This window comes from Polyodon spathula, chromosome 10 (genome assembly GCF_017654505.1).
Source record: "Polyodon spathula isolate WHYD16114869_AA chromosome 10, ASM1765450v1, whole genome shotgun sequence".
NCBI lineage: Eukaryota > Metazoa > Chordata > Actinopteri > Acipenseriformes > Polyodontidae > Polyodon > Polyodon spathula.
Genome location: NC_054543.1, coordinates 16,469,438 through 16,487,540, shown reverse-complemented (window position 1 = coordinate 16,487,540; position 18,103 = coordinate 16,469,438). Strand labels below are relative to the sequence as shown.

The following is an 18,103-nucleotide window of genomic DNA, read 5'->3' as shown; positions in this document are numbered from 1 at the left end:
TTTATTTTTAATCAGGTGACATCCCTTTAAACAAATTTAGCTGATTCGGTTTCTCAATTAAAAACTGTTCATTAAAAATCAATCTTTGCTTTTACCTTCATATCCTGCCTGACCCTAACTCTGGTCCATTTAAATTTTATTTCATTTTTAACATTGTGCTTTTGTTATTTTCACCATTAGTTTAACAGAGATGTTCTGACAGCATAAAAATGAATACCTAGTGCAGAGTGCACATTGACAGCAATCCGTTGTCAATTGGAAGTTTTTTTTGCTAAGAAGTCAGCATCTTCAAGGGATTCTCATGAAGATTACCCATCTGCATCTCAGCCATCTACTTCTGACTGTACGAGTAGGCTACTACAGTGACCAAAGCGGTAATTATGTTTTTAAACAAAATTTTATAATTTGACCGAGCAGTACACTGTTTCTAAAACAACAAATTAAGGGTACTAAAACAAAAATTCCAGGACCACATGAATCACGTGTTTTATTCTTAAAAGTATCGATTTTACAATGGTAACACAGACTGAAAAATCAAATGGCTTCCATATGGTGCCAAACAGTCACATAGCAGATCTGGAGTGCCTCCTGAATATTCTGCAGTTCAGTTTAAGAAAGCAAAAAAAGAAGAGAGAAAATCCGGAAATAGATAAATGTGTGACTCTCTGTTCCGAGTTTAACCTTAGTTTCATGCAACAAAAGATGATAAATATCAGATTACTCTTGACTCAAGATACAGATGGGAAAGAGCACGTCATGAAAGTTCCCTTCAGACTCAAATAAAAAAGGACATCGCTATAGCACTTAAGTTCTGCAGCCCCAAACTGTTCTCAAAAATGGTTTACCTGTATTCCATCATGCTGTAAGCCAACGGTGAAAATATAAGGAAAGCTTTAGGTATTGCCTTCAATATATTTGTAAAAATAAAAATCAGGTGGTGGAGATGCATCTAAGTTTATACAGTAGTAGTGCTGCACAGCATCTTTTAAGGGGCAAATAAGCTTTTGTCCCTACAGCTAGTGTACCTTCAAATAACATTATAATCATTGTAAACTACGGAATAATCTTATACAAAACACTCAGGAATATTTTAGTTAAACAAAATTCTACTTTAATTGTATTATGATAACATCTGACTCATGCATCTCATGCATTTGCAGACTTTTTAGACATTAGTGATGTTAAATATAAATATGTTTTTTTTTTTTTGGAGTCAGGGTATATTAATATTGCAGCCTTTTTCCTAGGTGTCAACCAATATTGATTTGATCATGTTATTATTTGAATAGTAAGTATTGTTTACAACCCAGTCCATTAGGAATGAGTAGCATGTGAAATGGCAGCTAACTGAGCGTGCACATGAAGAAACGGTAAAGCAGTCAGGAGAAAGCTTCGAGTTGGTACCAGCACTAGGAACTCTCAGCTTTACTGTATACCTTACTCATACTTGGGGGGGCTGTTTAATTTAAGTGGTTGCATACCAAGTGGATTTATATAAAGGAAAGGAAAATCAGAAATAGTAATTCAGATGTAATGTCCAGTACCATCACTCAATTAAACATTTATTCAGGGCGCGAAACAACTGACAGCACTGACAGCAATTGCCGCAGTGCCCAAGCCATGTGCCGCAATGCTTATTTAAATAAAGAAATAAATAATGGCAAAAGTTGCCTGTAAGCCCTCCCGTCACTGCCGCCGGTGTCCCTCAGCACCACCACATCTGATCTACAACCCATTCGCAAACTTGCTCTGCGTCAGCTGGCCCATTCTGTCACAATTCAATTTAATTCTGTCTAATCTCATCCTGCGAGAAAATGACTCATTACCATAATGTGTTACTGTTGCTGTTCTTTTTATTGTGCACCTCCCAGCACTAGGCCATGAGAAAAACATATTGTATCACTGGTTAATGACTGGCAAACAGAGGGAGAGACGCTGTTAGACTGAGCTCAGTATGACCGTGCTTTCAGGAATTTTCAAATCACACATGTTCACTGGCAGAGTCACTGTGTGATTTTTTCCGTCTGTGAGCCCTGTGCCAACTCAAACATTTAAAAAGAAAGAAAGAAGAAGAGCTGTTTAAAGCAGCAGTGAAGTGTTCTAGGATTAACTTGATGTACAGGTAAGAAATGGGTGCAGAACAATCGGTCCCCAACAATAATATTAATAACAATACTATTAATGTGAACCAAGGGCACAGATCTGTCTAAAAACGTGGGGGGGGGGGCTCTCGTGTGTTGCATCCAGAAAAATGCTCGGTGTGGAGTGCAGGATGCACCCTGTAGCCTGGAGGACAACGGTTCGGGTCCAAGCTATTCCACTGCCGACCGTGGATGGGAGTTCCCAGGGGGCAACGCGCAATTGGCTGAGTAAGTACTACATATTTTTGTGCCTAAGACAATGGGTTGGTTAACAATCAACAGCTGATGACTTTCAAGGAGCAATATCCCCATACAAGGATTTTCAAAATGTTTCAGGTACAGCAAGTGTGTGTAAGAAATGAACATGGTTTTAGAAGGAAGCTGGCATTTCTCTTTTGAAAAAGGATGGGATGAGTTTTCACCCTAAACCTGTTAACAGATCCATTAAAGGAGACAATTACTATTTGGAGAATTGTCTGAGGTAATTTCTCTTGTTAATGAGAGGTGGGATGGTTAAAAGTATTCCAATTGTCATTACCCCCCCCCCCCCCCCCCCCCCCCCCCCCATACCCCATACCCAATTTGTTTGTCGTTGTAAAGGGAGTAGAAAAGCAAAAAAAAAAATGTTTGTTAAACATACAAGTAGATTCTTGTGAAATGACCATAACAGATTGTAAATTTCTAGTAATTTCTCATTTAAACAGTAAACTGAGTGTATACTAGGTATAATGTAAAACATACCGTTGAAGTCTAAATCTAGTTAGATTCTTACTGGATAAACTTTACTGGTATTGTATGTTAAATTGAAATTCATCTAAAGAGTTAACAGAAAAGAGTCAACCTCTCAGGCATGTGACTTAAAAAAATAAAAACATCTGGGCTTATTACATTTGTGCTGCAAGCAGATTTAGATCAATTACATATGGATCAAGAGGCTCAGAAGCAGGAAAAGAGAAAAACAAACCGACTATAGCCCCTTTCACACACAAATGCTGCTACTAACCCGTCTGAGACGTTTAAAAAATGTAACACCCATTCACACAGCACGAAATTGTGCAATCTATGGCGGTCATAACCCTTTCACACAGCCATAGGTATTCGCCCATAAATTACAGCATCATGCACCATCCCTTTTATTTATGTTTACCACAGCATTTATACTTCTGAAAAACACAGAAACACTGTGCTTCACTGATACACAAGTTAAAAATAGAAAAGACCGGGAGAAGCACATACCGCTCTCCAGGCATAATTGGGTTTATTTCTGTGGCTGCATTTTATTAACAGCAATAGTGGGTTGAATATGTGTTTGGTGTTTGATATATTTTTTACTTGCAATAGAAAAACGAAGGAAAACACAAGTCAGAAAGTACAAATCAACAGTTATAGAGAGTCCCTTTGGATCACTTAGTAATTAATTATAGTTTTATCTTGAGGTTAATGTTTTTGAAACTGTAAATATTTTAAACGGCACACATAATTATGCTGAGGTGGGAAGTAAATAGTAACGTGACGAACATTTACAGCGCAGACTATTTTGTATTATTTATAATGATTTCCCCCCCCCCAATAGAAATAGAAGGATTTCTAAATACTACCTTTTAATTCTTTGCATCCAAGTTTTAAGAATGAAGCCACCATTTGGTTTTCTGTCTCAGTAATTTGTCAGTCCCAGGCTTCTGTAAAATTATATATTAAATAAACGGGCGAAAAAGAGAAATGTGTTAACCCAATTATTCTGCCTTTTATTGCAACTGTGGTACCATTCATTGAGCGAAAATTGTAAAAGTGGTACTTCAGCTGAAACCTCCCAACAGAAGGGGTAGTTTCAAAAAAAGGTTAAGAGAAGCAGTGTTACCTAGCAATAGCCAATCGAGTGCGTTTTAAGACATGCAGTGCCCGCCTACTAAAAATGCAAAAATGAATGATGAGATAACGATGCTTGCAAATTGTGTTTTTTTTGCATGTTAACAGCAACGAATAAAGAAAAGAAGAAAAGCTAAGGTGGGTATGGCACCGTTGCAATAGTAAGCAGCATCTAGGGGATTGTTATTTTTATTTTTTTTAAAAAGGAAATAAAATTGTATTCATTTTTCAATACATAAAACCAAAATCCCTACAACACTATCAACTGGAGGAGATGGCAACATCTTTACAATACCGTTTAAAAATAAAAATAAAAATACAAATGCCTGTAGCATCTTATCTTAGCTATATAGTTGTAAATGTAGACTTTGATTCTCTGCACTGGTGTGTGCTTACTGCGTTTCTCTTGACCGACATGATAGACAAAAGCTACTTCCTTGGTTTGGTAAATTAATAGGAAGGCAGTGATGAAAAGTTACAGTGCCTTGTTCTTGCTGATATTTTAGTATTTGTGTTTCATTTACTGAATCACGTTTGCTAGCGATCATTGTTTAGTAGGGTGGTTTATATTAAATAGGACGTCACTTATTTAATAGTCTTCTAGTGATAATCTCATGCACGGCAGTTTTCAGAGAAGACATAAAATATGACGACTTCGTCCGGTTTCAGCAATTCATACACACATCAAAATGCCACATCAGTGTCGGTTCTAAGCCATTTTTACTCGGCTGTGTGAAAGGGGCATAAGATGAACTTTTACATGTACTAACAGTTTAATGTTCAATGATTAACTGTAAAAGAGAGACAGGATTTTCTCTAATAAAACAAATTAGTTATAAAACATTCATATACAGTATCTAAATTTAAAAGGCATACTAAAACACATACTTCTCATCTTGGACAAACACAAAAATCCCACCTAATGCACAACTGACTCAGCCAACAGTAAGCAAGAGGTAAGAATATGCTGTCAAAAACAAGAACTATATAGTGCCTAGTGGTCTCTCTTTAAACAATTTGGTTAACTGGGGCCTCACTTTCACTCTGAACAGCTGAAACAATAAAAGATTCAGACAGGCCTTGACTTTGTTTTTGTTCAGCTTAGGGTTTCCTGTTAAGATACAGTGACATTCTAAGAGGAGGCATTTGATCGGTCCCAGGAAAGCCAACAATGCTATTCATCTGCTTAAATGGAACACTTTATTGTCCAATGTGAGGAGATTTAAACACAGTTTTAAAACTTGAAACAAAATCTTATTAGAATTTGGTAAATTGAAGTAGATATAAACCAATGGACACATTTGAATGGTTCACAGGGCTTACCGATTACATGTACTTAAATCATTAAAAAAAAAAAAAAACATTTACTATTACACCCATCCCTCATTATACTGCGGATTTGGATATATCGTGGTCCTGGAGTTTTTACAGTCTAACTGCGCATGCCTTAGCTGCAGTATACATAGATAATTTCACTTAGAATTACTGTCCGTTTTTTTCTGTACTGTACATCAAACTAAAATATCCAGAACAATTAAAAACAAAGCATTAATATCGTACTATTATCATATACACACACATTGCACAATAACTCAAAGCAAATGAAATAACTACTTAATGAAGCGTTTTTTTAAGCAATGCACTAGCAAATGTCACAGGGCAGTGACGTGAGCTCCATAGCAACAAGCCTATGGGCACTTGGGAAACGAATTCCACAGTACGAATTAAAACAGTGTGCTGCTTTTTAGACTAAAATGAGAAAAAACGGGTTGCGTAGAGGATTTATACTGGACCCTGACGCCCCCGATAAAACGAGGGAGTAGTTGTACACTATTTATTTGTTTTTCTATGGGTCTCTCGATATAAAGCGGATTTGTATTGGACCCCGACACGTCAAGTGGGTGGTGTATGTATGCATTTATTTATTTATTTAAGGCTTTAACATTATTACTGGTCTATGATTTTATTGAATAGATATTTTTTTTTTTTTTTCATTTAGGCTCTCACTGCCCATGGCGACTAAAGTCGCCCACCTGCTGAGCATTCTATACTGCCTGGGGCGACTACAGTCGCCAGAAACGCAATCTTTTTTTTTTTTCATTTTCTGTCCAATCAAATGCTCGTTGCTAAGCAAAATGTTGCACATTCATAAATATACACGTCAAAGTAATTAAGTCTCGCTTGCATTTTGTTTTGGAGAGCAGATATCGCAATGTCATGATCTGAAAGACGAGAGCTGTAGCAGGCAATTGAAAAATGGAAAGAGATCGAGATAAAAGAGAAAGTGGAGATTTGTTTTTGTTTAACTGGGAGAGCAACAGTGATAAGGAATTTGAGGGATTTACTGAGGAAGATGTAGAAGGACCGGAAAATGTAAATGAGAGTGAGGAAATGGGAAGGTCAGACTTGGAGGAGTTAGTGACACAGAGGGAAGAGGCAGCCAGGCTGACACTGACAGAAGAAGAGGTGCGCCAAGGGGAGTGGCACGAAATGACAGGCAGGGAGAGAGCGCCGGGTGGGTCAAACCTACTGTAAACAGCAGGGAAAGAATTATTGAGTTCAGTCCATCACAATCTGGGCCAACAAGAGTATGGAGTAGTGCTGACTCTTATGATTATTTTATTAGTAGTTCACTCCTGATTTGATTGAGTTGATGGTGACAGAAAGAAACCAGTATGCTGAGGCAATACGTACTAGCGGTACTCTAGCCCCCATTCCCGCTTTCACGACTGGAAACCTGCCAATCGACATGAAATTGAAATATTTATAGAACTCTAAATAGCAATGGGTCTAGTCGAAAAGGTACGTATTTCTGATTACTGGAATACTTATGTTCAGTTAGTTATCTGGACACCTAATTTTTTGAAAGTGATGTCAAAAAAACGCTATGAGATTTTAAGTTCTGCTCAGCATTTCCCTAACAACAGCCTCAGAACGGACAGGTTACGACCATCTGTTTAAAAGGTGGTTCTCTTCAGGATAAACAAATTTAAAATTTGTAAAGCGAGTATTATCCCTTCCGAGATTTGGCTACGGATGAGTCGATGATATCTTTTCGTGGACGACATTTTTCGGCAGTTCATTCCAAATAAACGTCACCGTTTTGGAATATAAAATATTGTCCTTGCTGACTCGCACATAAACTACACATACGCATGGGGTGTGTACACCGGAGGAGCATATTCGTATGATAAAGTTGTGGGAATTGGTTACAGTGTAGTCATGCAACTGCTGAACACTGCAAAACTGCTAGGAAAGGGCCATGTAGTGTACATCGACAACTTTTACACTTCCCCGGCTCTCTATGAGACACTGCATGAAAAAAACACTGGCGCTTGTGGCACTGTCAAAGTAAATCAAAAAGGCACGCCACAGGAATTCAAAAATAATAAAATGAAGCCGGGAGATCCCCTGTTGTTTTTGGAGAAAGGCCCTCTTTTAGCTACAAGTTTAAAATGATGCGGGAACAGTTACTTTGCTTTCTTTGCATGACACATCGGTGATTTCAAAGAGAATCTGCAGCAAGGGGCCAGAAGGGTTTCGAGTAATCCAAAAACCAAAGAGCGTTGAGGACTATAATCAATACATGGGAGTTGTAGACAGAGCTGACCAACTCTGCTCTTATAACAGTTTTCAGCACCACTTTGTAAAATGGTACCAATGAGTATATCACCATGTAAAAAAAGAGAAATAGAAATAAACATTGCTAAGGGAGCTAAAACCAATTCCAAAATGTTTTTCCAATATTACAACAGTAAGAGAACATTCAAAGAGGAGATTAAATGTTTGAGAGATACAAATGGCAAAATCGTAGATGAAGAAAAAAAAATAGCAAATATGTTAAATGATTATTTTTCACAAGTTTTTACAAATGAAGATACTGACAACATGCCCCACATGTCATCCAGTTCCTATCCAGTTTTAAATAACTTTAGCATAACTGAGGCAGAAGTGTTAAAGGGACTAGGAGCTCTTAAAATAAACAAATCCCCTGGGCCGGATGAGATCCTCCCAGTAGTACTCAAAGAAATGAAAGAAGTAATTTACAAACCGCTAACCAAGATCATGCAGCAGTCTCTTGACACAGGGGTGGTACCGACAGACTGGAAAATTGCAAACGTAATACCGATCCACAAAAAGGGAAACAAAACTGAACCAGGTAACTACAGACCAGTAAGCCTGACTTCTATTATATGCAAACTTATGGAAACTATAATAAGATCCAAAATGGAAAATTACCTATATGGTAACAGGGTACTGGGAGATAGTCAACATGGTTTTAGGAAAGGGAGATCGTGCCTAACTAACTTGCTTGATTTTTTTGAGGATGCAACATCGATAATGGATAATTGCAAAGCATATGACATGGTTTATTTAGATTTCCAGAAAGCTTTTGACAAAGTCCCGCACAAAAGATTAATTCTCAAACTGAACGCAGTTGGGATTCAAGGAAACACATGTACATGGATTAGGGAGTGGTTAACATGTAGAAAACAGAAAGTACTGATTAGAGGAAAAACCTCAGAATGGAGTGTGGTAACCAGCGGTGTACCACAGGGATCAGTATTAGGTCCTCTGCTATTCCTAATCTACATTAATGATTTAGATTCTGGTATAGTAAGCAAACTTGTTAAATTTGCAGACGACACAAAAGTAGGAGGAGTGGCAAACACTGTTGCAGCAGCAAAGGTCATTCAAAATGATCTAGACAAGATTCAGAACTGGGCAGACACATGGCAAATGACATTTAATAGAGAAAAGTGTAAGGTACTGCACACAGGAAATAAAAATGTGCATTATAAATATCATATGGGAGATATTGAAATTGGAGAAGGAATCTATGAAAAAGACCTAGGAGTTTTTGTTGACTCAGAAATGTCTTCATCTAGACAATGTGGGGAAGCTATAAAAAAGGCTAACAAGATGCTCGGATACATTGTGAAAAGTGTTGAATTTAAATCAAGGGAAGTAATGTTAAAACTGTACAATGCACTAGTAAGACCTCATCTTGAATATTGTGTGCAGTTCTGGTCACCTCGCTATAAAAAAGATATTGCTGCTCTAGAAAGAGTGCAAAGAAGAGCGACCAGAATTATCCCGGGCTTAAAAGGCATGTCATATGCAGACAGGCTAAAAAAATTGAATCTGTTCAGTCTTGAACAAAGAAGACTACGTGGCGACCTAATTCAAGCATTCAAAATTCTAAAAGGTATTGACAGTGTCGACCCAAGGGACTTTTTCAGCCTGAAAAAAGAAACAAGGACCAGGGGTCACAAATGGAGTTTAGAAAAAGGGGCATTCAGAACAGAAAACAGGAGACACTTTTTTACACAGAGAATTGTGAGGGTCTGGAATCAACTCCCCAGTAATGTTGTTGAAGCTGACACCCTGGGATCCTTCAAGAAGCTGCTTGATGAGATTTTGGGATCAATAAGCTACTAACAACCAAACGAGCAAGATGGGCCGAATGGCCTCCTCTCGTTTGTAAACTTTCTTATGTTCTATGTTCTTATGTAAAGGAGGTAGAGTTAGTGAATGCGTTCACAATTTTTAAGAAAAAATTCTAATACCACGGCTGCTGAGTTCAGAGAGAGGATTGTGCAGAGGCTACTGAATGAGGTTACAGGAAGAAACACAGGACCAGCCCCAGTGATGGAAATGTCAATGCCAGCTAGACTGTTAGGGAGACATTTCCTGGGACAGCATGGAAAATCAAAGCTTGACTGGAAGGTCTTCTCTGACAGAAAGAGAGGACGTACAGATCAGGAACCTAAAAAAAGTTAGGGAGAAAGCAGAGAGTCTAGTACTGCAAAACCTGCTCAGATCAGTCAGTGCTATGCCCAGCCCATTGCTTTGAACTTTAGCACACAAAGTTAGTCTACAAACAATGACAAGTAAGTTTACACTGAAACATCAGCCAAATTAAGAATTTCCAAACACTAAACATATTTTTTGTTTACAAAATGTTTATTCATACACTGAAGTAGTTAATAAAGAAAAAGTCAATATTAAATACACTGTACAAACATTTGCCTAATGAGTAAACAGTAAAGTTGAAAATAAATCAATATGCATAAAATGTTAGATTTTTCTATAATATTAAGTTAAAAAGCAGAAACAACATTTTTTTATGCATTTATGTGAGGAAAACCTAACATTTGAGAAAAAACAGCAATTCATACATAAATTATAGTTGCATATCTAGCAACATTGACCTCATTATAACACTGCATCAGAATATGTAAATAATTAAAAAAACATCTAATGAACTGCTGCCTCCTGGTACCTTTTCTTTAGGACAAATGGTCTGACCACAGCTTGACCATTGAAACATGAAAAAATCAAGCATGAAGAATCAGTGTAAACTTGTCATCTATAGCAAGGTCTTTGCTATGTCTCCACTTTCCAATGTGAAATATAAATACAAACAAAGAGAAACCAAACCAAAAAGAAGTGTGTTTACAACTTCATTTTTATAAATCAATATTAACAACAACTATTTTTACTAAATGCAGGCAGTGCAAATTGACTATATAATTTATAACTAGAATAAAACAAACAATGAAATTGTTCTCAGACCATTTTGTCTGAAGTTTCTTAATCCCTTTCTGGCAGATCAGCCAGAAAAAGAAGCTATTTTCCCCACTCACTTGAATTCCCAGACACCAGGTCAGATTTCCAGACAAGGTTACATTAAAAAAAACTGTGGCTGCAGAACATAATGGAATCTGCTGTCAGTGTGTACAGTAGACTTAAGGCCCCAGATTCACTTAACTTTACTGAAAAACATGGTGGGAATTATTTTAATCCAACAGCTATTGAACAACATTACAAACAATATATTTACAGATAAGCAATCCTGCTCCATCAAAGAAGTGTCAGCTCAAACAAGAATGTTCTTTAGCAGCAAAGAAACCAGCAAGACTACAGCAGCAAAGACATTTGACAGCTGTGAACTTACTGTGTTTGTTCCCATGAAGTTGCATGAGTACACACTTTTTAAAGGCAAGGTTTCTATCACTACTCCAGTCTATTTGTCAGCTACAGAACTCTTCCTTTGGTTTTAATTGGAATAATTTCCAAGATTCTTGTAAAAGTAATAAATACATCTATTTTCGAAATGGCGTTCTAATTTTTTCACATAAACAGAAAACTTAATAGCATTTATATGCATATTTGTTCTATCAAAATAATGGTCATCGACCAGACTATTGTGCAACTTATACTGCAACCTATCCACCCATACTGCAGCTATGAATAATTGTTGATTATTCCTTTATGTGAGAAATCGGTTTGCTTAAAATACTTGTTTCAGCTCTCGGTACTCTTCAATGGGTTGGTTGTGACAGTATGTTCTTCAGTTTGGTGCATGTGATGTATGCGACACGGAGATGAGATTGAACTTCACTGAACTTTATTAGCACATTCCCCCTGTTGACAGATACACAGATACACAGCTCTTTAACAACCAACACTGTTCCAGATCTTTATTATTATACCATAACTACGTTCCCTCTAAGACTTTCATCTAGTTAGCCACTGTGGCTCAAATAACTTCACATTTTTAGCCACACTGGAAAAACTTTAGCCACGTAACAATACTATAAACAAATTCCAAACATACTGTTTCAGCAAGGCAAAAGACATGTATTTTATTTGAAAATACGCAGATCTTTGCAATATAATGCCAGACCCTACCATTTACAATATACAAATATTATATTTAATTTGCTCTATAACTCTGATTCTCATTTAATAAATGCCAAACTTAGCCCCACGTGAAAAAACACATTACAGATTTCCTAAATTCTGAATAGGTTTGCAGAGATATTCATGTACTGCATAATCCTTTACATTATTTTGATTGACCCAGCTTTCCACTACAGAACGGTAAAGCAAAATTGTGCCATTAGACACTGCTATTATTAATGCCTCCCTGACCAACCGCAGTTCTAGTTACACAAGATTGTACTAATGTGATTAATAATATTAGTAGGATTGTACTTTTCACTGTGTTCTTTCACCTGTGACTACTGACGGTAATATTGCACTGATTCTAACAGACATTAAAACTCAATAAATCATAGTGAGGCAAATCTGGGGGGGGGGGGGGGGTTGGGGGAGTAGTAGCTAGAAAACTTTAGACCGACAGATACTGTTACAAGAAAGGCTGTCTCCCATGAAAAACTTTTGGTCTGACCAAAGGGGGTATGTTTGAAACCATGACTGCTTCACCTCCCTATGACTAGTATCACGGTTTTAGTTGTGTGTACATGGGTGACTGGTATTCCTTAGGCTGCATCTTTCGGAACATGATTCTGGTAATTGGTCTGTACAATTTGTTTTATAACATTTTTTTCCCTGTTTGGATGTCATGTGGGTTTTTTATTTTTTATTTTTTTTAATTAAAAATCAGAGTTGGGAAAATCTCAGTATGATGCATAGCAGTTCTGGTTTCTGATGAAGCAGAATCTGTGCAAGTCAAAGCCACATTTTCCCATGTAGCTGGTACTTTTGCGAATGTGCTGGCAGAAATAGTAACTACAGAAGGTATGAACATGACAAGCACAAAACAAGCCAAGTTTATTCAATTGAAATCATAAAAATAAAAGAAAATTGACAGAACTGGGTGATGCAAGCCATCGGGAGATGCGTCGAAAATCACACTGGATATTTCCATCAATGTGTTCCATAAGTTTACCAACCAAGCATCACCATTTTCTGCAAACATTTACGATTAATACTGGCAGTGTTTGGCAGCGTTTTAGCTGAAGTCAATACATACCTCTCTGCAGTCTGCAATAAACAGTGGATGTCCAGCAAAGCAAAGCGGTTTAAAGGGCATTGCAAAGCTAAGCGACATCAGTACTGCATCTCCAGCCAAGCCCCACCCCTTTATAGATGTGCATACTGATAAATCCTCTCCTGATCACTCGTTTTATCACCAAACTCCTCAATAATGCGATCCAAGTCACTATTTTATTACTATAACATCTCAAAAAGCTCTGCAAATGTCTGTGATATTCCCTGAGCGCTGGATGCAGAAGCAGCTACCTCCTTTGTTTATATCTGCTTATCTGTGTGGTTCAGTTACTAGGGCTATTGCTCACACGCCCCTTTTTTTCGGTTTCACTTTTTCCGGTGAAAAAAAGACTAGAGGCCTGTGCTTTATGTCTTTTCGATGATGTCGGATAGGGTCCGACATTGGACTGGAAAGGGAAAATAGTAATATTGGACCAGGTCCGACATTGGACCGCAAAGGGTTAAGAAGTGGAAGGTATATGGCCCCACCAAGACCCTGCCTAGATTAGGCCACCCCTCCAAACTGGATGACCAAGCAAGAAGGAGAATGATCAGACAGGCTACCAAGAGGCTAATGGCAACTTTGCAAGAGCTACAGTCTTTTATGGCCAAGACTGGTCAAACTGTGAATGTGACATTAATATCCCAAGCACTCCACAAATCTGGCCTGTATGGTTAGGTGGCAAGAAGGAAGCCATTACTCGAGAAAGCCCACCATGAATCCCATTTGAAGTATGTAAAAAAACACTCAGGAGATTCTTTAGCCATGTGGCAAAAAGTTTTGTGGTCTGACGAAACTAAAATGGATCTTTCTGGCCTAAATGCAAAGCGTTATGTTTGGCGCAAATTCACCCAAAGAACACCATCCCTACTGTGAAGCATGGTGGTGGCAGCACCATGTTATGGGGATGCTTCTCATCGGCAGGGACTGGGGCACTTGTCAGCATAGAAGGGACAATGAATGGAGCAAAGTAGAGAAGTCCTTGAGGGAAACCTGCTGCCCTTTGCAAGAAATCTGAAACTGGAATGGAAGTTCACCTTTCAGCATGACAATGACCCAAAGCATACAGCTAAAGCTACACTGGAATGGCTAAGGAACAAAAAAGTAAATGTCCTTGAGTGGCCCAGTCAGAGCCCCGACCTAAATCCAATCAAATTTGTGGCATGACTTGAAGATTGCTGTCCATCAACGCTCCCCAAGGAACTTGGCACAGCTTGAACAGTTTTGTAAAGAATGGTCAAATATTGCCAAATCTAGGTGTGCAAAGTTGGTAGAGACCTATCCCAACAGACTCTCAGCTGTAATTGCTGCCAAAGGTGCTTCAACCAAGTATTAACTCAGGGGGGTGGAGACTTATCCAATTATGATCTTTCAGTTTTGTATTTTTATATATATATATATATATATATATATATATTTTTTCTCAATAAAAACTTTTTTCCCCCTTAATAGTGTGGAGAGAACAAGATTTCACCGTTTTGTTTAAAAAACATAGATTTGTGTTAGGAGTAAATTGTCGCGAGAAATCGACTCTGAGGCACATTGCTGATGGAAGACACAATTCCAAGTGACAAAGAGTGAAATTAAAGAGGAAAAAAGATAAAAATAGGGTGTTGTAGCCATTTCTAACACAGTTCAAGGGGTTGTAGACTTTCTACAGGCACTGTATATATCTCACTTATTACACAGAGCTCTTTTTTGAAACTGCTGTGCAAATTCTGGCGAGACGGTAAATAAGTGTATGGTACTTCTGTCATTTGTATCAAACACAAACATCTCATTTTTGCATCTGAATACATGTCAAAAAATATTAGTTTTATCTATTCTGATATTTTTCCCAGGACTAAGGTATAGTGCAATATATTACAGTTGTTACAAGGCAGTAACTAAAACCTTATTTAAAAAATACAAGTGTGTGATATTGAGTAACATTCCATTCCTTTCTAATGTAGTCATATATTTATTTTCTAACAAAATACTTTTCTATTGATAAAATTTATTTCAAATTATATATAAAAAGCTAACATACAAACAGAAGCAGTCGTAACTAGTGACGACTGGACTGATTTTTTTGTTCGTCACTTTCAAAAAACATTCAGAATTGACAAGAGTGACTAGTGACAGAGAAAACACCAGGTTGCACAACAAAAAGTTTACCACTCAGTTGTAATTAGACACACCTTTAAGGTATGTGAACATTTAGTTCCCATAATAAGCACTTGAAAACCAGACAGACTTCAGTCTAATCTCTAGAAACAAGAATGGCACAACTATGTCAATTACACTAGCACACACCCTGTTACACAGGCTTGGGCATGTTTAATGAGGAATACAGTATTCATTTCTTAAAGAGGCCCCATAATTCAAACATTAGCCAGAAGCTCTCAAAATGTAACCTTCAAATCCTATACATTTTGTTTTAGTCATACTGGGTCCATCATGACAAATGTAGTATTTATTTAGTGCTGGGAGGAACATGTGTTCTAGATGTTTGAAAATTATTTCAAAAACATATATTTATATATATATATATATATATATATATATATATATATATATATATATTAATAAAAAATAAACCTTTGAGGGGTTAAATAAATTGGGTGGAGGCCACTTTTGTATGTACTGTAGAATACGTTATTTATTCCATTATATTTCTGTTAGATGAATAAATACAAACATGTACACATTTAAAGCATCAGACACAAGCAAATTGTTTGCATTTGCATGTGTTATGGTAGCAATTCAAACTCTCAAAACAAAAGTATGTTTCCGCATTTCATTTTTTTGTTTTGTTTTTTTCTGACTATCATAACAAGAACTAACACCTTTATTGATTTAGGCGATTGTGAAAGCAGACGACTATGTTAAGCACTAAATGCAACATCAAATCTTTGCAGTCCAAAAGGGCAATTTATTATGTTCCGTGTCATGCTCGGGAACCTTTGAGCGAACTTGTAATAGACGTGCTAAATTCTACCCCAGTCATGTATTGCAGATTAGCTCTAGTCATTGGGCCCCTGACCTCCTTTAGGATTTAGGCTTCAAATTTTAAATGAAAATATTCATGTTGATGTTTCCCTATTGGAACATGTAGTAGTGCTGACCGAATCAAATGCGACTCCGCTTAAATATATTGACAAATGATAAAAAGATGTCATTCTGCAAACATCTCATTTCAAGAAAAAGAAAAAAGAAAAACAAAACACTCCTCGCAAATAACATGGTTCCTGCGTCTTACTGAAGCAGGTGTACTGTTTATAAGACCACAGTTTAATTGCAAGTCTTAGGGCTTTAAAAACGCCCACCCTAAGACAGATACACTTGCCAAATTCAACTCGATGATTACATACCTACTAAAACAATGACGTGTGTCCAAACTGACATTTCGATCTGTGCAACCCAATCTATTTTTATTTGATCTACTTACTAGGCCCACATCTTCAGAAATACAGTACATTCACGTGTCAACTGGGAGGATTTAAAACCCAACGCATGAGAAACATCTGCGGTTTGTTATGGTTTTGTTCAGATTTGCTGACTACAACATAATGAAAAAAGGCCAGTCCGAAGGGGAAATACACAATAATTACGTATTTAAATCTTCAAGATCAAACAAAAACAAAGTGTATACAAATGTGGATATCACAAAGTACAGGTAAAATGTATTATTTACTTTCAGAGCCTCAAGTCAATAATTCATTAATTTGTTGTGAATAAAACCGGGGACTTGTTGTAAATGTATTTTTAAATAGACGATAGTTCAATCATATTGCCTGAAACTAAGCAAGGCCTAAGATGAAGCTTCATGAAGTTGAATAAATACCTCTGTTAGCTACACCGAAGCAATTTTTTTTTTTTTTTTTTTTTTTTTTTTTTTTTTTTTAATTTACCTCACCTGGGCAGGGTTGCGTAACTTATTTTACCCAGGCTCAACAAACTACCAGTCATACTGAAGCAGAAGCGCCATTACGCTCCCCAAATTAGGCATTAAAAACTATTAGAAACTGTTCAATAACTTACACGATTGTTCTGGAGATAATCCACGACACCATCTTTTCTTCTGTTCTTTTTATCTGTCGGGCGCTGGAGTTAGTGTTTCGGGGTGGATACGAGACCAACGAGGCGGTTGCTGCTACAAACTTCTTGAGAAATTTCGATGTTAAAAAAGAAAAAACGGATTACTACAGCCGTCTAAGGCCTACATTTGTCCTTTAAAGATAAAAGTACTCAGCTCCTCCAGATTTTTTTTTTTTTTTTTTTTTTTTTTTTTTTTTAAATCATTCTCTCCTCCTTTTCAGTCCCGTTTTTTTTTTTCTGGTGCTGGTGACGTCAGAGGCAATTCAAACCTTTTGAGATCTGGAAGTACAGCCCCAGAGCTTCACCGTGATTGGACCATTTCCATAATGTTTTCTGCGAGACTGTAGGTGGGTGACAGTATTGGTTTCTGAGGACGTCTGTCTCAGTCTGTATGCATTTGTTGCGAGCGCTTACTTCACCCGATCAACAACAGTGACAGGCACAGCGACAGGCAGATGCTAATTTTTCCATTGTTTAGATTAGATCACACAATGACACATGCTATCAGATGATCAGTATAACCAAGCCGCCCAGAATGTAATGGTTGTATAAGGAATCCCATATGAAAAGGTTAAATGTAATTAGTTTATTTTCTGGGTAAATTATAACAAGCTAAGTTATAACTCAGCGACCTGTCCTGTTGGCTACCTACTGACTGTATTTGCATTTCACAACACAGTGAACCCAAGTATACGGTCATACAGTATTTAAAATCATTAATAATGTAATAATTCTCCATGGATGGATACAAAATGCGCACTGTCCCAAAACTTAAATTATTTAATAAAGATAGTAAATAACTGGCCTGACACAGTTTCCAAATTCTTCCGTATTTACCCCGCCCCAAAATGGTAGTTCCAGTTGCTGGTACACAAGATTTTACATTATTTGCATGAAGCCTTCTTGACATTGTCACTATAGTGATCAACGGACGTTTTCTGCTTACTACCTGCATCACCAGGGAGTTGAATGAGGTATTGATTTGAATGTCACCTGGAAGGTCTGCTGTAGCTTGGGGAAGCAAAACACAAATGTAAACAAATAACTGACAGTCTCCCCTTTGTGTTCCATATACATTTTTTTTTTTTTTTGCTTTAATCATTCTTTATGTTTATTTAGAATGTTTGTCACTAGCAAAATAATAATTGTTCACTGTTTGCACAATTTAATTTGATATGTAAGTCTCAAGTGAAGGTGTTGCAGTAAACATCTA

At 37.2% G+C, this 18,103-nt stretch overlaps 1 protein-coding gene across 1 annotated transcript in view; it reads right to left on the bottom strand.

Annotated features, from left to right (window-relative positions):
- LOC121321876 (receptor expression-enhancing protein 3-like) overlaps nt 1-17,742 on the bottom strand; it is a 47,705-nt gene extending 29,963 nt beyond the window's left edge. Inside the window, exon 1 of the mRNA XM_041261187.1 lies at nt 16,834-17,742. Within this exon, the coding sequence (XP_041117121.1) occupies nt 16,834-16,865 (32 nt within the window). The 5' untranslated portion in view covers nt 16,866-17,742. The remainder of the gene's footprint in view (nt 1-16,833) is intronic.
- Nucleotides 17,743-18,103: the final 361 nt, after the last annotated feature.